Here is a 23,443-nt window from a genome sequence, read left to right as displayed (position 1 = left end):
ATCAGAATTCCACAAACCTTTCTACTTTTTTCTTCTAATAAACTTACAGTAAAAACTCAACTAAATTTCAAGTCAGTTAAGACCTCTCTGGTCTTAACTTGATTACAGTTTTTTTTACCTCTTCATTATTTTAACTTCATTTTTTTTTCTCATGGATAAAGTAAATAAACTTATATTCTAAATTTCCTGGGTCTTCTGTAGTCTCCTCAAATTCTGTATTATAGTATTTCAGTTATCAGTCATTCTTAGGAAGAAATGTGAAAAGTGTAACATATTAAAATCTAATCCTATCAAACTGTGTACTGGTAATTTTGAACTGATGGATTTATTACCATCATGATTGAAAATAATGTAAGGATTGAAAGTGGTGGTGCATACCTGTGCAGCACTCAGGAGACTGAGGCAGGAGGATTGCTGGTTCCAGGCTGTGGAAGGAGAGGAGGTGGGAGAGCTATGGGGAGGAGAGAGGAGAGGGGGCTTTGCAGGTTATGGGGCGGGCAACTTCAGGAAAAGTTAGAGTTACTTGGTGCATGTACTTTTGGCTCTAATGGTGGTTTTTCTGGATGTCAAGAGAAAACCTGCATTTTTGGGGAGGGGGAGTCCTAATTACTGAACTAGATCTGTTCTTAAATTGCAAAGGAGTATACATCAAAGTGATTGGAGGAATAAATTCCAGTCTGATAGTGTGCATAGTTTCAGTATACACTGGCAAAATATCCCGCTGATTGCTGATTGAAAACAGTTGTTAATTCTCTCCTTCACTAAATTCAGAGTGGAAAAACTTTCCTTAATAAAGAACAGATTGAGGAGATCCGAGACCTGACTGTGTGGGAATTAATGGCAGATGCATATACTGGTAGTTAAAATGTTTCATTAGATGTTAATGTCTTGCTGTGTTTTTAATTGTTCAGGAATTAGCCTCTAGAATATTAAAACCATCTGTTTGTTATCATGATGAAACAGAATGCTTAAATAGTTATTAATTTGTGTTTCTTCTCTCTCTCCCTTTTTAGGGATAATCTATAAAACTTTGATCTGTTTGGAGTGTAGGGAATTTGCAACGTGGAAATGAAAAATAATTTTCAGACATACTCCTATCTCAGCTTGCTGATATTTGTCAGGCTTTCTTAACTTGCTCTGTATATGGTGACTCACTGACTTCTGTATATGATGTGATGACAATGACCCTGCAGCTCAGCTGGGTCACTAGCAGAATGAAGCTGCAGTGCCTCGTGGCATGTGCCCAGTGTTTTGTGTGGACATCTGCAGGAATGATGAGTACATCTCTGTGCTTCATTCTCCAGAGCCCTTTCCACTGTCTCCCACCAGCTCCGCACAGCCACTTTGGAGTAGCAGGGCAACTGGTGGGGTTTGGTCCCTCTCATGCCAGCTAACAAGAAATATCCCTTTATAGAGTTCTCAGAATACTTTTGAATAATATGTGAATATTGTGTGTTTAGTAGGTATGTTAATTACTTTCTCCTTGAGTGCAAGGAGCCTCTAAGATGTTGTATGTGGCCCTGAGAGTCTGCTATCACATGCACTTTGTGACCAGGAACACCCCTCTGTACAACTGTGGTCCTGTGCACTATGCCATCTCCTCCTGATAGAGGCTTCAGTTTGCATTTCTTTGATTATACATGGCTACCAGATTCATGATCTACAGAGGACTGAGCTGTCCTGCCTCTGCATGAGACCCCCATGTACTGGGCCTATTATCTGCCCTCTTATCTCCCAGTTTGGTTAGGAAAACAATAAACATCATTTCTTTATAAAATCATGGCAGAAGCCAGAAATTTTATATATGTGAATCTCTACATCTCATTGAAATGCCATGTATTTAGACCAAGAATTAATGACAGTTGGGAAATTGATGGCTCCCAATGCAAGCATCATCCACATCACTTACCCCTCATTCAATGCATTCCCTCTGTCTGTATTGTCCAGATAAGACTGGGGACTGGCCTTTGCTTTTAGTCTCCTGGAACAGTGGATGGCTCTTGCAGACCTTCAGACTGCAGAGCTGGTTTTTGAGGGGCCAGGCTAGCAATTGTGGAGAATGCCACAGCATCTCACACCCTGCCCTGGCCCTGCCAATCCTAGAGTTTGTTCAGTGAGTGCTCCTAGTCCAAGAAGCCCAGCACTGAGTGGTGTGAGCTGGCCCAGGGGACCACATGAACTATGCCTTTATGATATGACAAGAACCGTCCTTTTCTGTCTCCATGCCACATAGTCAGAGAACTGTTCACATTGTTTAAAAGCACTCTACCAACTATTTGTAGGATATGCTGGACGTAAGTTTCTGCTGGGTTGATTTTTACAAAATAAGAGGATTTCTTTTAAAAAATTGTTAGGAGGTAAAATAAGCAGGATTTATAAATGCTTCTGATTATCCAAATTATATTTAAAAGTGGCAGTCTCATCAGTAAGTATGGATAATACCAAGAGAGCTATTAACTTCTCTTAGTGGTTTTTGACCTTTTGATGAATAAGTACTTTTAGAATTCTCAAATGCCAGAATGAAGATTTCTTAAGCCCTCTGTAATTATAAGCTGCTCCTCCTTTCTTTTACTCACAGACATCATGCACTTGCCTGTGATCACTGTTTCTAAGGGTGAAGGTAGTAAAGGACAGGTCTTTGCCACCCTGAGTGCGTAGCTCGCCTCTACAGCTGAGCACCCATGTGTGAGCTTGCCCTGCCCATCAGACCTAGAAAACCAGTGTTGCCTGATTTTGTTACTCTCTTAAAAAATACTTACAAAACATTCTGCACCATTCCAGAACATTCTGTGGTACATTTTAAAAGCCATCTTAAAGCAGCAGACCTGAAATGATTATGCATAATAACTATTAATTGAATATATTCGAGGCACTGTTCTGGGTTTGGGAGATCTAATAGTGAACAAAGCATGTTAAAGCCCCTGATTCTTAGATCCATTGTAGTTTAGCTGAAGTGTGGAAGGGAGAGGAAAGGCACAGAATAGGGAGTTAGAGCATGTCATGTGGGAGCAGAGAGGGATCAGGGAAGTACTCCAGGGGAAAGTGACATAAGTAAAGATATATAGAAGGGAGGAAGGGCTAGGGATGGAGCTTAGTGCAAGCCTGCCTGCATAGTACCCCAAATTCAATCTCCAGCACCCTCACCTCCCCCCTCAAAAGTCATGTGACCTTGTGTTTGTGTGATTAAATATTTCAGACAGAAGGGTACAGCAAGTACAAAGACCCTGAGTTGGGAACATAGTTCTGACTAAAAAGCATGAGGAAGGAAGTGAGTAAAACTATGACAGACAATCAAGGCAGAGAGCAGCCAGAATGAGCTCAGAGGACCCATGGGAGAACAAGATGGGAACCGTATAGGGACTGATGGTCTGGGTGCTCCTCTTGAGGGGAGTTGCAGAGCCTTACCAGAGGAATAAGAATAAGGATGTGGATTCGCTTTTTCCCCCAGGAACCCTCTGTGGCTCCTGGGAAAGACACTGTGAAATGGAGGCAGATAGGAAGGTGTTAAAATGCTTCAGGCAAGAGTGCTGGGCAGAGTAGGATTGGTCAGGAACATAAAGACTTTGTCCTAAGTCTTTCAAAGTAGCTGGGAATTCTGGGAACTCTCCTTTGGTGATACCTGGAGCACAAGGGCAGCACTGAAAGTGAAAACCTGGTTTTCAGGGTGCTTGCCAGTGTTCACCAAGCAGGGTGGGGGCATTTGCTTGATTTACACTTCTAGCCATCTCCACAGAGGTGTCTGCACCTCCTATCCTGAGCTCAGCAAATGCATGGACAGATGTGCTGAGCCCGACAGGAGCAGCTCTGTGACATACAGGGGTGAGAGCCCAGTTGATATGCATGAACAGAAGAATTGGTGACAGCAGTATAATATTCTCCAGAATTTCTTACAAAGGGGATGCAATAGATGCATTGACTGCTCTTCCACAGAGAGAAAAATATCGACCAGGCTACTTCTTCCCTAAAGAAAAGTATTCCAGTATTTTGCCAGGACTGCCCTAACAAATACCATAAAATGTGTGGCTTCTAAGCCAGAAATGTATCTTTTCATGGCCCTGGAGGCTTAGAGGTCCAAGATCAGGGTCGGATGTATGGCTCAGTGGTGGAGCGTGTGTGTTGCAGACTCCAGGCCCTGTGTTCAGTTCCAAGCATTATCTCACTCCCTCCTCTCCTGCATACTTAAGAGCCCAAGTTCAAGACCGAGGTATAGGCTAGTTGGTTTTCTTGCAGGGGATTCATGTGGCTTGCTGGTGGCCACCTTCTCCCTTGTCCTTTTCTTTGTGCTGATGAATCCCTGGGTTCTTCCTCAGCAGTTCCCTTTCTCCCTAACAGGACATAGGTCACATTGGAATATTGTTTGCCTGTTTCCACCTATTGCCTGCCCCTGTGACACAATTCCACTGGCTGGAGTAATTACAAGCAATGCAAGTTTCCATTGCTGATGGCTGTGGAGGCTGGGACTTAAAAGAGCAAGTGTTAGTGCAACTCCCAAGATTGTGACACTACTCCATTCTTGAAGGTAGAGTCCTTGTCCCCCCTAGTCACCTCTTATCACATGCCTGGCTCTCAACAATATTGCATTGGCAATTGATTTTCCAGCACATGAAATTTGGAGCTTGCACTCACAGCACTCCACAGCTGCCGTGGTCAGCGAGTCACATTTGGTAATCCTGAGGGATGTGTGGGTTTAGTATGGGGATTTTTGAGTGGGCACAGTTAAATCCATACAGGGACCCTGATTGTTTGTTTTACAGTCCTGATAATTGAACTCATGGCCTCACACTTGCCCAGCAAGTATTCTACTATTTGAATCACATCTCCAGCCCTCTTGCTTTTATTTATTTTTGGGATAGGGTCTTATGCTTTTCTCTATGTTCTTCCTGCTTCTGCTACCCAAGTAGCTAGGATTACAGGCATGATTATCACACCTAGCCCCCCCACCCCCCGTTATGTTGAAAAATCCATATCTCAAATCAGATCATTCATAAATATTTCAAATTGCATCACTAAATGACTTGGCTTTTATATTAAACTACAACAAAATATAAACAAAAATTTATAGTAATACCTACTCAGTATACACATTTCTAAGTTTGTTTCCTGCGTTTTCACTGGGCTTATGTGGGTATAAAATAAGGTCTCTGTGTGCTAGTTATCTGAGGTGTTGCTGAGTCCTGTTCACTCATTTCCACCTTTCTGTATGTACTCTTCTGTTCAACCATTAAGGCAGATGTGTGATCCCTAGATTTACTGCTTGAGTCTCCTGGTGTGTGATCTGATACCTGTCCCTGTCTCTTACATCTTCTGTAAATTCCCCCTGTGCCCTATAGATTGATTAGGTCCAGGTTTGGTTTGGGTGTTGGGGCAGGAGAAAAGCTCTTCATAGCACTGTTGTGTTCTAATCCAAGGAGACACATATTGATTGTCTGATTTGCCCTTTTTCTGATCTTTAGCTACCAGCAGTTCTGCGTACTTGATTCTTGGCTAGTCTTTTTTCCCCCACTTATGAAGTAGGCCCTCCAAAAGTAGCTGGTGAGATATTTGTCTCTTGAAGTTTTCCTCCCTTTCTTTTATTATCACTGTGTATTTGTGGATGTGGGTTACCTTTTTCCATAATGTTCTTGTGTTGGTGACATGCACATTGTCCCTTCCTTGGTCAGTTTGGTTCCAAATCCCTAGGATATAGCTTTCACACACCCTACATTAGCCATTTATTTCACATTAGAGGAGGAAATAAAAAAGCATAAACACTTTGTTTGAGGGTGGTAATTACTTTGAAGAATGCCAAATCATTTTCTTGAGGGGTCTGTTGTGAGGGCTGAACTTGGCCTGGGTGCTGTCCCTCAGCTCTTCAGTTCAAGGCTAGTATCCTACCACTTGAGCCGCAGTGCCACTTCCGGCTTTTTTCTGCTTATGTGGTGCTGAGAAATTGAACCCAGGGCCTTGTGCATGCAAGACAAGCACTCCACCATTGAGCCAACTGCCCAGCCCCCCAAATCATTTTTTTTAAAGTTCCTTGAAACATGTATTTTATAGAAAAACACAGATGTGGGTTTTATGTGCTTGTTATTTTTGTATATTCACCCTTGAAAAAACTAGTAATTCTTTCTCCAAATTTTTATATTTTTAATAATTAAAATTTTATTTCCAGAAACCTACACACTTTACTAGAGCAGACGTTTCTTCATCAGATTATTTTTCTATCACATATGTGTATTGTGAGTGAATTTTGAGTCTATTTGAAAACAGTTTCCTATTTTAGTCCAGTTTTACCCAAGGAACCCCAAACACCTTCTGTTCAACTCAGCTCTTGTCTTTAATCATACTGTTGTGCAGCATTTTAGTTTTCTTGTATCCTTTAGACTGTTTTTTGGTCCAAAATGAAGTGAAGTATGTAGCCATGACTTTATCTGATTTAACCTAAGAGTGGCTCCCATGTTGTAGACTGTGATGTGAGTCACAAAACCAGTGTGACTTCGGACCTCTCCCTGTCTTGCCTTTGTATAACTAAGTTATAAAGGATGAGTATCCCAACAGCCTGGGCCAAGTTACAGACTAGAGCTGCCACTCATCCGATGAGAGCCAGGATGCTGAAAGTCCTGCTCTGTGGTTTGAGTGTGTCTCCTGTACACTTGTCAGAGTCAATGAGAGTGTTCTTCATTGTCTTCACTGCTTCTTGTTTGTGCTACAGACTGTATGTTACATTGATCTTTGCTTATTTTCCTCTTTTTTATTAACTTACAGTTTTTTCTACTTCTCTGGAGTCCACTGAGTAACATACGTGTTTGGGAAGTTGAAGAACCTCAGTGGTTTTCTTTCCCAGCTGATAGTACAACGTCAAGTCATTCTCTGAGCAACAGCATGTTCAGTGCATTTGTGAGTACCCCTTTGATAGGCCTGGTGCCTGTGAGCCCAGGCTCAGTGAGAGCCGTCTCCTCCTCTGCACTGATGGAACCCTCTAACCCCATGATGTGATTTTTGTGATATGTGAAGTTAGAGGCATTTTCCTCTTGTTTTTTTTTTTTTAAGCAGTATTAAGATTGGACCTCAAAGTCTGGTGTTTTTTTAGGCAGATGATCTACATGCCTTCAGGCCTTTTTGCCTGGACTTTGATCTCCCTGTGTTAGACCATACATCTGTAGCTGGGATATCCACCTTATTCCTTTGAGATAGAGTCCCAAAACCATCACCATAATACCCCTCACCTCTCAATGCCCCCCACCCCAAGTTGGCCTGGAACTTCTCATCCCACTCAGCTTAGAATAACACACATGGGACACTGTGCCTAACTTTTGGCCCAGGATGGCCTTGAATTCTAATCCTTTCATCTTGGCCTTTGAGCAGCTAGGATAGCAGTCCGACACCCTCACTGCCTCCCTCTTTTCTTTTAGAACACATTACAGTAGGCAGAATTTGAGACTGGCCCTCAAGATATGTGTCTTCTGTATACTCCCATTATTAGATTTCTTCCCTCCTTTCTTCCCTTCCTCCTCTATCCCTTGTTCCTTCCCTCCTCCTCCCTCCTCCAACCTCCCTCCTCCTTCTCTCCCTCCCTCCCTTCCCGGCACAGTCCTGGGGATGGAACCCAGGGCCTGTGTGTGTGCTAGGCAAGCGCACTACGTCTGAGCTACATAACTATGACTGTAGGGAAAGGAGCTCTTCTGTGAGCCTGAGCTGAGCAACTTAGACTCTTCTTGCAGTAAAAGATTCATCTGAAGAGAATCATCTACAATGAACTTCTTTCCTGAAATACAGTTACCACATCATAAAAATCACTCATTGTAGCAACACAAACAAATTGTAGTATGTTCATAGAGTTGTATGAACCCTGCCATACCTTAGTTTTAGAACAGCACTGCACTACCACCTCAGAAATTCCTTTTGGGTTAATTGACACAATGGTGGAAACTGTACTCTTCTGAAAAATTGTGTACAATATAATGGCCTTACCTTTCACCTAGTACTAAATGCAGTTGGTTGTATCTCATCAGATTTCTCTAGCTTTTTTCATGGAGAAAGCTATTCCCTGCTAGAATTTTGTTAGGTTGCTGCTGAGACTCTGGATACCTAACATTGATATTTTTCAATCTTCTCTAAAATTGTAAAATATTTGATCTGGCTTGGACAAGAACACACAGTGTGTCACTTATGATTATAATTTATAAACCAGCCATTATATTTTATTTTTCTCTCTTCCTTATTTTGTCATCTCTATTCACACAAGATTTGTGAGTTACTCAATTATAACTGTGTACATGGTCAAGTGGTACTATTTATAACTCATTCTGTTGGTTTTTTTTCAGTTTTAGAATTTCATTCCATGGATTTTCCTTGTAGTTGCTTTTCAATCTTATTTGCATTTTTTAAATATTTCTTTTGATCTCTATACTTAGGCTATTTCTCTTATATTTTTTCTTTAAAAATATAGGAAATTTTTTTTCCTTCCCCTCCACAAATTATACCAACCTCAAATACAGTGAAGGCAGGGGTTATACCATGGGGGAGGGACATACAAAGCAACAAAGAAATAATCTTATAAATGTGTTAGAAACAATCACCTGAAAGAAAAAAAACATTTGAATACATATCTTAGGGTTCATTTCCCTAACATGAACTTATCTGACCTTTTCTGCTTGACTCAGACATATACTAGTTATTGCAAATAAGGGAAACTATGGGACCTAAGTTTCTTTGGGACTGGCTTACTTCACTTAATATAATTTTTTCCAAGTCTTTCTATTTCCTAACAAATGGGGCAATGTTATTCTTTCTGATGGAGGCATAGAATTCCATTGTGTATATATACCACATTTTCTTGATCCATTCATCTACTGAGGGGCATCTGGGTTGGTTCTGTATCTTAGTTATGGTAAATAATGCTGCAATAAACATAGTTGTGCTGGTAGCTTTAGTATGGTCTTGTTTGTGATCATTTGGGTAAATGCCCAAAAGTGGGATTGCTGGGTCATAAGGGAGCTCTATGTGGAGTCTTTTGAGGAACCTCCATACTACTTTCCAAAGTCGTTGAACAAGTTTACACTCCTGCCAAAAATGCAGTAAGGTTCCCTTCTGTCCACATCCCCTCCAGCATCTGTTGTTATTAGCCATTCTAACTGGGGTGAGGTGGTATCTCAATGTTGTTTTGATTTGCATTTCTTTTATGGCTAAGGAGGTTGAGCATTTCTTCATGTGTCTATTGGCCATCCTTCTTTCCTCTTCAGAGAAGTTTCTCTTTAAGTCTTTAGCCCACTTATTTATTGGGCAGTTGTTTCTTTGAAGATTTGTTGTTGGGGGATTTAATTTTTTGAGTTCCAGGTATATTTTAGATACGAGACCCTTGTCTGTTGTAAGGCTAGTGAAGATCTTCTCCCAATCCGTGGGCTTTCTATTAATCTTGCTAGCGTTTAAATAGGGATACAGGTGGATCCATTACAACAATGAGATGTACAAGTCGTTATGTGGAAAAAACGAACTTTACAACTTTGGTGGGGGTGGGGAGGATGGGAAGGGATAGGAAGGGGAAACAAAGGAGGAGGCTACAATGCTTGATAAGAACTGTACTCATTATCTTGCCCATGTAATTGTAATTGCCCATGTAAAAAATATATAGGAAATTTGTAAGTCCAGAAGATATAAAAGAAGTAAAAAGATTTTGCAGCATCTTACAAATTTTTATATATTTATAATTTTCTTTTTTTATTATAAACATAATGTGTGGAAGGGTTACAGTTATGTAAGTAGGGTAATGAATACATTTCTTTTTGAGCAGTATTACCCATCTCTCATTTTCTTCCATTTTCTATTTTGATCTTAATTTTTTATGTTGATGGTGTGTGTGTGTGTGTGCACGTGCATGTCTGTTTTCTCTTTGAATCAGTTATACTTATGGAAGAGAATTTTCTTAAATCTCTTTCTCAAAAGTTTATAAAAGAATGAAGTAGTTCAAGATACTGATTTTGATCATCACAGGAGTCTTCTGGTGTAATTTCCATAATTTGAAATGTATTCTAGTATTCATTGTGTCCTAGTATATGTTCAGGTAGAGGTGATGTCCCATAGTGCATTTTCCCACCTTTATCTCATGACCTCCTTTAGTTTTGCTGTTCTCTAGTTACTAAGATGTTAATCAAGTTTCCTTCTTTTGATTGGTTTTTCTTCATTAAAATATTTTTACTTTCGTATAAAGTTTTATAATTTCAGCCTCTGGCTTATAGTATGAATAGTAAATAGGTTGTGCCCTTTGTCCATCCCACCATCTATTTCAAACTTGTCTACTCCTTGTTCTTTTCTTAAACTCCAGAGACCTTTATATCTGATAAGTAATTGTGTCTGCACAGCCTGTCATACACTAGCTGTCCTTGCTTGGCTCAAAATGGGAATTGAATCTACTTATATTAGTGTGAGAACTAATAAACCTAGCCTTAGGATTTTCTTTGTTGCCATTTTTCTTCTTTCTTTTAACCTCTTTATTGATTTTTCACTCCATTTATACTTGATGTAGATTGGGAAGGCAAGTATTTTTAATATTTAAAGTTTACTAATGAGTGATTTTAAGATGATCAAGCAGTCATTTAAAAAATTCCCTAATTGTTAATGAATTAGCAAAATAGCTTCTGATTCTATGATCTTAGAGAAATTTCAACAATTCCTTGACTGGCCCTCATGTCCAGAACTTTATGTATGTATGTATGTTTGTGTGTATGTGTGTATGTATTTATTTATTTATTTAAACTGGTCCTGGGGTTTGAAGTCCTGGGGTTTGAACTCTGGGCCCTGGAGCTGTCTCTGAGATTCTTTTACTCAAGGATAGCATTCTATCACTTTGAGCCACAGCCACTTCTAGCTTTTTCCTAATAGATTATTGGACATAACAGTCTCATGGGAGGGATGGGGGGATAAGGGATAGTGGGAGAACAACAAATGAGGGGTAACAATGCTCAACAAGAAATGTACTCATTACCTTACTCATGTAACTGTACCCCTCTGTACAGCATCTTTACAATAAAATAAAAATTAAAAAAAGTCTCATAGACTTTATTGTCCAGGCTGGCTTTAAACCACAATCCTTAGATCTCAGTCTCCTGAGTAGCTAGAATTCCAGGCATAACCCACCCAGCTTAATTTTCAGTTTTTATATACAACTTACTGTTGTACACTTAAGAATACGATATTATTTTCATTTTGTAAAAATTTGTTCAGCCACTTTGGAAAGCAGTATGGAGGTTCCTCAAAAGACTCCACATAGAGCTCCCTTATGACCCAGCAATCCCACTTTTGGGCATTTACCCAAATGATCACAAACAAGACCATACTAAAGCTACCAGCACAACTATGTCTATTGCAGCATTATTTATCATAGCTAAGATATGGAACCAACCCAGATGCCCCTCAGTAGATGAATGGATCAAGAAAATGTGGTATATATACGCAATGGAATTCTATGCCTCCATCAGAAAGAATAACATTGCCCCATTTGTTAGGAAATAGAAAGACTTGGAAAAAATTATATTAAGTGAAGTAAGCCAGTCCCAAAGAAACTTAGGTCCCATAGTTTCCCTTATTTGCAATAACTAATATATGTCTGATTCAAGCAGAAAAGGTCAGATAAATTGATGTTAGGGGAATGAGTCCCAAGATAAGTATTCAAATGTTTTTTTTTCTTTCATGCAACTGTTTCTAACATATTTATAAGATGATTTCTATGTTGCTTTGTATGTCCCTCCCCCATGGTATAACCCCTGCTTTCACTGTATTTGATGTTGATATAATTTTTGGAGGGGAAGGGCAAAAACAAATCATTTAACTAGGGATACAGGTGGACCCATTGCAACAATGAGATGTACAAATTGTTATGTCGAAAAATGAACTTTACAACTTTGGTGGAGTGGGGGGAGGCTCGGGTGAGGGGACGTGGGGGGAGTATGAGATGGGATGGGAAGGGGAAACAAAGAGGAGGCAACAATACCTGATAAGAAATGTACTCGTTATCTTGCCCATGTAATTGTAACTCCTCTGTACGGTATTCTCACAATAAAATAAAATTTTAAAAAAAAGAATATTTTTCTACCCAACCTGACAATCTGTAGTTGTCATTCTCTGTTAGTTGATTTTTCATTAAAGTCTCATGTATTGTGTATCCCTCATCTGAATGCTTCTGAAAGCATAAGGAATAAAACAGTATGTAAACGTATCCCAGTCTGTGAATCCATTTGGAGACAATTTTATCTTGAAAAACACAACAACATTTTATAGGATTAAGCGTGTTCTGCTTTAAAGGGACTGAAGTCTGTGGGCAATTTAAAATTTTTCACTAAAAAGATGCCTTTGAGCTCATTGACACTTGGTAAAATGTTTTTAAAATGAGCTCATCCAGATCCCTGCAGGAAAATTCAGTAGTCTGAAATGTGATCTTTGTTGCTTCAAGGAAGCAGAGGTGTGGAAGGAAGGAGGTAACTGCTGGCCATTTCTGCCTTGTGCCCCATAATTCACACCCTTCCCCTCAAGTTCCTTGCACAGATACCTTCCCCATGCTGTTTTTTCTGTAATCCTTCCTTGATGGACTAGTGACACCTGCCAAGTGTCTAGTATGTTCTTTGAACTTCCATGGCATAGCCTAGCTTGCAGATGCTTGATATAGGGCCACAGAATCACCCCATCCTCCTGTAGCCCAGGGTAGTGACCCCTTGGTTCCATGTTCATTAATGGTGATAAAGGCATTAGTGGGTATTTTCCTAATTAGCCATTAGTGACAGCTAACACTGTAATGAGATCACTATTTCTGAATTGGGAACATGATGTTCTTGACACTGTAATCTAGTGAAAAATGGGAACGGGCTCCTGTTTTTATGGAAGACATTTCTTAGGAATAGAATTACTGCCACTCATGCCAGATACACTTTTCCCTTCCTTTTATTCTAATTTATTTGTTTAAACGATGTGGTATTCTAGTGGGGAAAAACTTCTGGCATTAGAGAATGTGTTACAGTAATTTCTAACTAGATAAAGTGTTCTTGAAGTATCTCAAGCCTAGTAGGAAGAAATCTTATTGCTTCTGTTTTAACAAAAGCTTTTTTATAATAGCTGCCATAGATGCTCAGATCAGTCAATGCAAGCAGATCAATTTTCTTGGGTCTTTAAGTGTTTAAGCCGGCACCTGGACTTTGCAGTGTCTCCTGGTTGTAGGTAATAGCTGGGAGTTTCAGGTGAAGGATTACAACTTCTCAGTTGGCTTTGCCAGCCGGAATGATCCATTGGCTGCGGTTGAAAATGCTTGTTTGAAAATATATTCATGGGATTAGGAATGAACACGTCTTGACTGAAATCTTGTGGTTTAACTTTAGTATTTACTATAGTCAGTCCATGCCTTTGAAATATTGAGCTGGCTGACAACTTAAAATCCTAAGTTTCCTTTAAACTTGAGCCTGGATTTGGAGGAAGAAGGGGTAGTGTGGGGTGGGTTTATGTTAAGGCTGTCCAAGGAGAATTTACAGAAGTGTGTTTGACAGCAGGGCACTGGGAACTCGGGCAAGCCAACCCCTCTGCTCTATCCTCCATGGGCTTCGCCCTCAGCCCAGATCCACACTTAGTCCTATAACTGACGTTGCCCACAGCCACAGAAGTCTGCTGTGGCACCTTGTTAAGATCATTGCTTTTCTTTTGTGGAAAAGCATGGCAAAAACCCAAGGGAAATGCCCAGACCTTGTTAAGCCAGACAGATATCACAAGAAGCCTAGGTTGTCTTATTCTCTAATTCCCACTTAGATGTGTATTTCTCATCTTAGCTGGAGAACTGATTTTTATAAGCATGTCTTAACAAGATCAACCCTCACCTAACAAGATTCCTTTCTTTGTAGTTGGGCCTCACAATGTATGAAGACTATGTAAAGAGAACCAAAGCAGTGCAGAGTCACCCTTCTGCATTATGTACCCAAATGGGCACGGAGGTCTATAGCCCAGAAATCTGGGTTTAGTTGCTGGATCACTGTGACTTGGGGCCCATCCTGTACTTTCTACCTTCCCTATGCTTCCATCTTACCCTCATGCTTTCGTCTTTCTCCACACATCTGTTCATCTTCCCCTGTGTTTCTGTCTTCACCCATGCTTCTATCTGTCTTCCTTGGTGCGTCTACCTTCTGGCACATGGTGGGGGTGGGGTGGGGTGAGTGGGAGTGGGGGTGGAGGTGGGGTGGGTGGAGGTAGGTGGAGGTGGGGGTAGGAGTGGAGGTGGGTCCTCAGACAGGCTCTGAGAAGAGTGTAGCCAGTGTTTCAGTCCTACCTTAGAGCTACAGGACCTTCTCTACACACAGATCTTAATATAACTGCATCCTATCAGTAGGCTTTTTTGAACTTAAAATGTGCTTGTAAAAAGGCATTAATGAGAAAACTGACATGCTAGTTTAAGTATTATTTTAAGGACTGAGCTTTGAAAACATCTTGACTACAAAGCCTAGAGGTGGTGAAGCTAACATTACATCTGGGGACTCTCGGGTGAAGAGATGGCAGAATAGACACAGGTGTGCAAGATACAGGGAGGTAGTAGACCGCAATAAAATCCTCTGTCAGCTCCATAACTCATGTCTGGAATCCTGCCTGCTGAGCAGGCTGAGATCTGAGGATCGTGGTTCAGAGCTAGCCTGAGCAGAAAAATTCATCAGACTGTTGGCACCAATTGACCGGAAATAGAGCTATGGATCAAGTGGTAGAGTGCTAGCCTTGAGAAAAAAAATCTCAAGGAGAGCATCCAAGCCCCAAGTCCAAGCCCCACTACTGGTACACACACACGCACACACACACACACACACACACACATGCACGCACACACACGTGCACACACACATACACCCTCTTTTGTCTGTTCTCAGTATAAAGATTAACATTTTTTATTCCGTAATAATAAAAACCCCTCAGACAGCTGTAGTTGAATTAGCTCAGAAGCAGTGAAGTTCATGTGAACTCACCAGAAGACCAAGACTTCTGGGGCTGGACACAAAGTCACCTTAGACCCTTCCTGAGCTTACTGCAGAAGACATCGTAGGGTAGAAAGGGACAGAAATGGACTTGAGGGCATAAAGCAGTGCTTGGTCTGGGGCCAGAGCGGGGGAGGCCCCTGGCTGGCTGGCCACAGCGAGGTCTGACATGGGCAATAAGGAGCAAGTTGAAGGGACAGAGAATGCCCATTCAGACTCGCCGTCCACTCATCACAGGCCCATTTCCCTGCTCAGCTCCCAAGCTCTGGAAGACCTGCAGGCCAAAATTTGCTAAGTACTGTCTCTTCTAGTCCTTGGTAGTTCCATCTCTGAGCCTAGAAAAATGTTCGCCTGCTCTTGTTTGCTCCCTAAAAGGAGAGCTGGCTTACTTCCTTCCTTTTCTTGCCTCTGGCCCATCTGGAGGGCTCCCCTTTCCTTGCCACCATACCACTTGTGCTCCAACTTTTCAGAACCCAAGCTGCAGAAGCCACCACTCTTCCCCGGAGCATCCCTGGCTGCTCTTCGATTTTGCTTTCATTGTTTTCTTGTATTGCTATGTTTGTTTTCACTGGAGTGGCACCTCATGTGGGGCTTTGTACACTTACAAACATCTTGGAAAACATGATTAGTGACCGTGTCATACACTCATGATCCACATATAGTTGCCAGTACACTGATGATTTCAATATTGTGTTAAATCTTTTTTATTGTTCTCTCTTAAAGAAAAATCAGAAATGGCCAAGTATATAGAAACCACTAGAATTTAAACTCATTCTCCCCTTCCCAGTTCTCTTCCTATCTCTAATCCTTGGTTCTGGCCCAGCTAAGGAAATGAATAAATATTTGTAGCACATGTTCTAGGGTAACTTACTTAGGCTGTAGGCATTATTTGGTCTTTTTAGGGAATGCAGGAGTTTGAGCTCAGTACCTTGCACTTGCTAGACTGGCACAGTACCACTGTGTCATGCCTCCAGCTTTGCTTTTTACTGATTTTTGTAGGGTAGGATCTCATTTCCCACCCAGACACTCCTGAACTACCATTGCCTGTATTTTTTTTAACTTTTTAAGTTTTTTAATTGGTATTATAAAGGTAATGTACAGAGGGGTTATAACTATATAAGTCAAGTAAAGAGTACATCATTGCCTGCTTTGTATGCTTCTGTTTTTTTCTGGGATCAGAGGCCTGGGCCTCTGTGTCCAACTTCCGTAGGTGGAAATGGAGTCTTACAGGTTGCGTTCCGTGCCCAGGCCCATGGGTTGCGTTCTGTGGCCTGGCCCATGGATTGTGTTCTGAGCCTGGCCCGGGGATTATGTTCTGTGCCCTGGCCTGTGGCTTGCATTTTGTGCCCGGGTCCACGGATTTCTCACCCTGCCCACATGCTGCTGTCTGTGGCAGCTTGCCTCACCCTGCTCAGAACTGCTCACTTGACAGGCTTAGAGATCATGGGCCAGGAGACATGCGTGTGAGGATGCCACTGACTTTGTCCTTTTTGTTCTTTCCCTTTAGCTCAAACCAGGACAGAACAGCTGCAGGGACAGCGACAGCGAGAGTGGCAGCGGGGACTCCAAGGGCTTCCACCGGAGCAGCTCCCGGGAGAGGCTCAGCGACGTGAGTACTGGGCATGCATAGCCCTGACTCAGGCCTGGCCTGGCACTGTGCAGCAGTGTTCACTGCAGCCCAGCACTGTAATGTACTCCTTCACCTCCACGCAGGCTTGGCTTTCACAATGCCCCATCCCTGCAGAGCACTTTGTGGCGTGCACTTGGGCCTTGCAGTTATAATGGCATTCCAAAATGTAATTTGACTCAAGATCTACTACTTTCACAAATTAGGATATAGCTAGGAGTAATTGTTACTTTAGAAGCACTAGATTGTAAAAGGAAGTGATTATATTCTGTTAGTGTTAGAAATGAGAATGAATCCATGGCGCTGAGGTGGCACCACTCAGCCGCTTCTCAGATGTCGTGAGACATCTCACATGTCTGCTTTCAGCTCTGCTGTCGGACATTTCTTCCAGTTCTTCTGTCACTTTAAGTGGGAGAGGATATCTGGTCCCTTTTAGTCTAACTTACCTATTACTGATTTTGTATCTGAGATTTAAAAAAATTTCCATCAAAGTGGAAATGAGGGTTTTTCTTCGTTGTTGCTTTGCTTTTCCTTTTGTCTTGTTTGTTCATTTGTCTGTCTTAGGTAGGCTAAGGGGTGCACCCTTGGAGGGACCAAGGGTAAACAAATGTAGCAGTGGTACTCACTAGACACTATGCAGAAAATGAACTATACAACTTGTTGGTTGGGCCAAGAAGGAAAAACTGGGAGAGAACAAGGGAAGGGGTGACATTGTCCAAAAAGAAATTTACTTATGACCTGACTTACATAACTGTAGCTCCTCTGTATAGAACCTCTATAACAGTAATTTTTATAAATTGCCATCAAAACAAGCATGATGGTTCATACCTGCAATTCCAGCTACTTGGGAGGCTGAGATCAGGAGAATCACAGTTTGAGACCAGCCCAAGTAGAAAAGTTTTTAGTTTCCATCTCAGCAAAAGACACTGGCCATAGTGACACATGCCTGTCATCCCAGGAAGGTAGGAAGCCTAAAATAGGCAAATTGCAGTCCAGATGTAATGAGGCAAAGGCAAGGTCTTCTCTAAAAAATAACCAGCATGGGGCTGGGAAGGTGGCTTAGTGGTAGAGCGCTTGCCTTGCATGCATGAGGCCCTGGGTTCAATTCCTCAGCACCACATAAGCAAAAAGAAAAAAGCTCGAAGTGGCGCTGTGGCTCAAGTGGTAGAGCACTAGCCTTGAGCTGAAGAGCTGAGGGACAGCGCCCAGGCCCAGAGTTCAGGCCCCACGACCGTACCCAAAATAAAAAATAAAAAAATAACCAGCATGAAAAGAACTGGAGGTGTAGTTCAGTAAAAGAGTGCCCGCCTAGCAAGGGGAGGCCAGGAGTGCCCAACTTCCCTCCCTCCAGTGCCATCAGTCTTGGCCATTTTCAATGATATATTCAAATCTTTTGTAATTGGTATTCTCAAAATGAGACTAATCAAGGTACTGTATTACTAAAGTTTGGGTTTTTGTACCTGTCAGATAAAAAGAATAAGAAAAAATTCTGGTTATAGTTGGATAAAGCCTGTAAAATATAAAGCCACAGGGCTTGGATGTTCTAAACTATGTCTTCCCAACATAGTGCCAGAGGGAAGAAATTCACAAGGCCTTTCAGTTGTTCACTTCAAGGATGTAGTAACTTACTTAGTCACTAAGGAGAAACTTCAGAGAAATCACTGGCTATATAAATATTCATGAAGTATTACTTAACGGAGCAGATACTACTTCTGACTTAAGCAGATTTTTATAGTTGAGGAAGTTGTCAAAACTTAGGGGTTAAACTTACTGAAAAACAATGAACTCAAAACCTTTAGTTATGAATTGATTGTGAGCATTTGTCACAAACTCAAGACCCTCTCTCCAAGTATGATCACTGTGTTGGTCTGGCTTCCCCAGAGAAACTCAACCCAACCCATCTGAGGCAGGAGAGACACAGAGAGACTGTGTGAGGGAGACTAGCTCTGCCATGCGCAGAGTTGGAGAAATCCCATATGTACATGGGTGAGCTGGAGACCCAGGATGGCTCATGGTGCATCTCTGGTCTGAAGCCTAGCTGGCATGTAGTCCCTGAAAGGGATTTCTTTGTCTCTGAAGGCAGAGAAAGAATGAACAATCCAGATGTCCTGGGCAGAAAGACTGTAGGAATTCCCTCTAGCCCTTTGGTCTCCTTAGGCCTGCAGGAGAGACAGGTCCTGCCCGCCCTGGGGAGCCCACTGCTTCACTCCAGGCATTGATTTAAGCCTACAGTTCATCTGAGAGCAGTTTCCCAAATGCCTGGGCACCCTATGTCATTGTCATGACACATAAAATCAACCACTAGTTGTGTTCTGAGTAGGGATGAATACTGGGACACAAGGAGCCCTTTGACCTACTCTGACTTACTATTTACATGTCCACTAGAAAAGGTAGAAAGGATTACAGTTAAAAGATTTACTTTGCTGGGCACTGGTGGCTCATACCTGTAATCCTGGCTACTCAGGAGGCTGAGATCTGAGGGTTGTGGTTCAAAGCCAGCCTGGGCAGAAAAGTTCATAAGACTCTCATAAGACTTTTATCTCCATTTAACCACCAGAAATTCACAAATGAAGCTGTGGTTCAAGCGTTAAAGTGCTCACCTTGAGCTGAAGAGCTCGGGAACAGCACCCAGGCCCCATAGTTCAAGCTCCACAAACGACCAAAAAAAAAAAGGAGTGGAGAATGCTAGACTTGAGCAAAAGAGCTCAGAGACAGGTCTCATGCTCTGAGTTCAAGCCCCATGATCAACAACAACAACAAAATGATTTTACTTTAAACTGTTTAATTTAGGGGCTGGGTGTGGTGGGGGTGAATGTCTTTGTCAGCTTACACAGTCTTGTCTCCAAGCACATTTATTGGGATTCTGGCTTGCTCTTCTTTTCTTTGTCTTTGTTTTTTAAGACACTACAGGGAAACGTGTGAACAAGCTTATTGTGACCCTTGCAGGAAACTATTTATCGTGGTGGTTCCTTTCATGATCCTTCTTACCCCCAGGAGAAAAAAGCAGAATGTGGAGGTGGGCAGATAGGTCAGATAAAACTGAGGATTGGCAAGGATTTTAGAAATACTCTATTTAAATTAGCCCAGCCTCACCTAGGGGCGGAATACACCCCTATATACAGGCTGGCATCCTGGCCAGGGCCTCGTGTTCGGGCAGTCATGAATGGAGCACATCCATTTTAGATGTACAGTCAGCTCTGAAATTGCTTGTTTTAGGAAGCTGTTAAAAGAGAAATGTGAAACATCATGAGTGTCATGAGTAGCTTTGGTGATAGCGTAGTGGCAGAGGGGCAAAAAAGGCAGGTGGGACTGAGAGGCACAAGGATGTAAGTGTAGTACATTCCCTTTTAGAGGCTTTGTGTCAGTGGATGTCCCCTTTCCCATTTCGGGCCCCTCAAAGTCCACATAGCTCATGCTAAGAAGGCTCTCCTCTATGTGGTGAGATCCCAGAAGATAAGTGCCAAATATTGCTATAGCATCAATCAAATCTACAAACAACCCCTCTCTCAGCATGAGAAGCCCATATTGAAGGAGATGGACAATAATGAGCCCAGAAATCACCGTCCCAGCCAACTGATGGCTTTCCTCAGGCCAGCACCATGCTTTCCTGCCTTGCATTCTCAGGCCCCTCACAGCCCACTGTGCTGCCTATTGCTTTGGAAATATGGATGAGTTGGCAGCTCTTTAAAAAAATTCCAATAAGGCCTGTTTATTCTGTGGGAATGTGGGCAGATGGTATTACTGCAAATGCCCTGAAACCAAGAGAACTTGGGTTTCCTCCTGAAGGAAAAACCCCATCTTCAGGTCTTAGTTCAACTAGAACATTGTTGATTCCAAGATCAAGTAATAGTAAGGCTGTCTAGTTTGGTCAGCCTAGACTTCAGATGAGAAAAAAAATGGAAGTCCTTTTTTTCACATCAGAAACCCACAGCAACTGAACATGAAGTTTATCTCTGCAGAATACTCTTCTAAACCTTTACCTCCTAGCATCATCTAGTCCCCAGTAAATATATTCCTAAAAAAAGTCTGTAAATAAATATAGCACATTTCAAGCTATACAAAATCTGTTTCTAAACATTTGGGGAGGAGTTGTTCTAGAATTTTGAAGCATAGCCTCACTCTTGCTAGCAGGAACCTTAACTTGAGCCACACCCTCAGTCCTTTTTACTTGAGTTCTTTTTCAGAAAGGATTCTGTGCTTTTTGTACAAGTTGACTCGGGGCTGCAATCCTTCCATCTCCACCTACCAGGTAGCTGGTGGAAGGCATCTGCCACCACTCCCATCCCCACATCTTCCATTTTGATAGTGTGATACTGTTGTTTCCTGTGGTTTGGAGGTACTTACACAATCTCTAACTATGAAAATCATTGATGTTTTCAAATATCTGCAGCTAAGATTTCAGCAGAAGGCTGGGAAGTTGACTCAATGGTCGAGTGTTTGCCTTGCATATATGAAGCCTTGGGTTCAATTCCTCAGCACCACATATGCAGAAAAAAGCCAGAAGTGGCACTATGGCTCAAGTGGTAGGGTGCTAGCCTTGAGCTGAAGAGCTGAGGGACAGCGCCCAGGCTCAGAGTTCAGCCCCCATGATTGACAAAAAAAAAAAAAAAGATTTCAGTAGACACTTAAGCTTGGGCTCTCACATGGCTGAGACTCTTCCCTGGGACCCTTGGGGAGCCAGGCTGTAGGAGTTATGAAGCTCATCGTGACCATCAGTCCATCAAGGCTTGTTCCTGTTACTGGCTTCTCCTTTGAGACCCATCCTCTGGTGACCAGGAGTTGTGTCCCACTAGTCAAGGCTGTAGCTAGAATCTTGGGGTGATTTCGTAGGCACTGTGTCTTCCACTTGTCCACTGTGATGCAGGCAGACTGTTTACTAGTCAGGAAGAGCACAGCAGAGGGCCAGTGACAAGGGAGGGACTGTCAGTGCCATGGACATTGGCAGAATGGCTTAAAAGAGGGCTTTGCTATAACAGCTTCTGCCAGATCCAGAAGTCACCACCTGAAGCCACAGATCTGTTTCCTGTGTTTAAGCGAGGCAAGGACAGTGGGTTGGCAGGTGTGTATCCCTTCTACCTGATGGCTGAGGCCATCTCAGTGGGCCTTTAATATACCAGAGGAGGCAGTATGTGCTCCTTCATGTGTCTGTGTGTGCTGTGCGCGTGCCTGTGTGGGGGAGGGGTTAGCAGGCAGGGTGTTTAAATGCTTTGTTGCATTATGTTAATTCCTCAGCAGTGCAATCAAATTCATGTCGTAATTAAAGCTGTCAGTTGGAAGGCAAGCCAGTCGCCACGAAAGCACAGCATAACAAATGAAGTGAAATGATTCTGCGTGTAGCTATACAATGCTTCGCCAGGCATGAAATTAAATAAGTAATTTGATGTTGACATCAGAAATTGAAATGGTACCCACTGTTCCCTCATTCAGACCTGCATAAACAATAGCCAGAACAAATATGCACAACAAAGCCCTCTTCTCTTCCCAGCTCCCCAGTAATGTACAATATATATGCAAAGCGAGCAGAGCAGAGCTTTCCCACCCAAAGGATGCCTGTTTCTTTGGTATATAATGAGATGATGTGTATCTGGGGCGAGGGTGGGCTGGAGGGACACTTCTCCTTCTGGGAAAGCAACACAGACATGTCCGAGTAATTCGTTCTGAGTCAGGCTGACTTCCAGGTCAGTGGGCACCTGGCTAAGCTCTGCCTTCCGTTGCACTCCAGAGCACCATGGGTGTGGGAGGCAGGGACACTGTTTTGAGGAGCTGTCTCCATGGCTTCCTGTTGCTGCTGGGCTCAGCTCAGGGCTGAGGCAGTGGCATGGCAGAGCCGAGCCCACTGTGGAGGTTGCCCATGTGTGGTATTCTAGAATGCCAGAACAGAAACCATGCACTCCCCTTCTCCTCTGGTCACATCAAGAGGAATCACACCTACTGGGCTTCTGAAGATGTTGGACCCCCTGAGCCTCCCTCTACCCCAACCATCCGTTCATGCATTGATACAGTAACTCAACAAATGCCTCCTAAATGCACTTGAGGAAGCAGCACTGAATCCACTAATTGGCCCTCCTTCCCAGGAACAGGACATGTCACATAGTCCCTGGGAGGTATATCACCCTACCCTAGGTTGCTCAGACCACAGGCCTGGCTGGTGCACCCATGCCTGGCTGAGACCTGGCCCTGTTCCCTCCTCCCACTTACTTCTTGCTTCTCTTCATCACAAAATGTTGCTAAGAGTAAGCAAACTCTAAGGAGAGCTTCCAGGAGAGGGAGGGTGAGTAGCCATGGTGCAGAGCACTGCACTCATCGGGCTTCTTGCCCACATCAGCAATCCCCCATGCTCCTCTGCATTCATGGCATGGTGCCTGATCTCTCCACGCACCGCACCGGGTGTCAGTGCCATGGCGGCCTGAATTGGCCCTTCTTGGGACCAGCTTTCCGCTGCTTCCCTTGCCTGCGCGCTCCTTCTGTTTTAGTCTAATTGTGTTTACAAAATGTCTCATTTTTTAGAAGCTCTGAGTGTGTGCTGACGGGGGCCCATGGGGAGGCGTTGGCAAGTAGGTCATCCCGGGAAAAGTCATCCAAGCCCACTGGGCTTTTTATTTGCAAGCCAGTCTAGGCTTTTCCTCTTGCCTGCCCCTTTGTGGCCACAAAGCTGAGTAGCTGGAGACCAGGGCATTGAATGTCAGCAAGTCAGGGAGGCAGGCTGATGCATGTCTGTTTAGTCTCAGTGCAGGGCGAAATGCCATCATTAATTCATTACCCAGCTGCCTGTCAAATAAATTGGCAATTACGTCCACCACGGAAGCTTGGAATTCAGTAAATAGCACGTTAGCATTTCGGAGTTGTTGAG

The 23,443-nt window shown here is 42.8% G+C and overlaps 1 protein-coding gene across 4 annotated transcripts in view; it reads left to right on the top strand.

The window, feature by feature from the left end:
• The window catches only part of Auts2 (activator of transcription and developmental regulator AUTS2), an 834,018-nt gene that overhangs the window by 403,263 nt on the left and 407,312 nt on the right, over nucleotides 1-23,443 (top strand). For all 4 annotated transcript variants that reach the window (XM_042688154.1, XM_042688153.1, XM_042688152.1 and 1 more), the window contains one exon: nucleotides 16,474-16,575. In XM_042688154.1, the coding sequence (XP_042544088.1) occupies nucleotides 16,474-16,575 (102 nt within the window). The remainder of the gene's footprint in view (nucleotides 1-16,473; nucleotides 16,576-23,443) is intronic.

Source organism: Dipodomys spectabilis, unplaced genomic scaffold (genome assembly GCF_019054845.1).
Source record: "Dipodomys spectabilis isolate Male_0828 unplaced genomic scaffold, ASM1905484v1 ptg000112l, whole genome shotgun sequence".
Classification (NCBI taxonomy): domain Eukaryota; kingdom Metazoa; phylum Chordata; class Mammalia; order Rodentia; family Heteromyidae; genus Dipodomys; species Dipodomys spectabilis.
The sequence above is the reverse complement of the archived record's forward strand: the minus strand, read 5'-3'. Positions and strand labels throughout refer to the sequence as shown.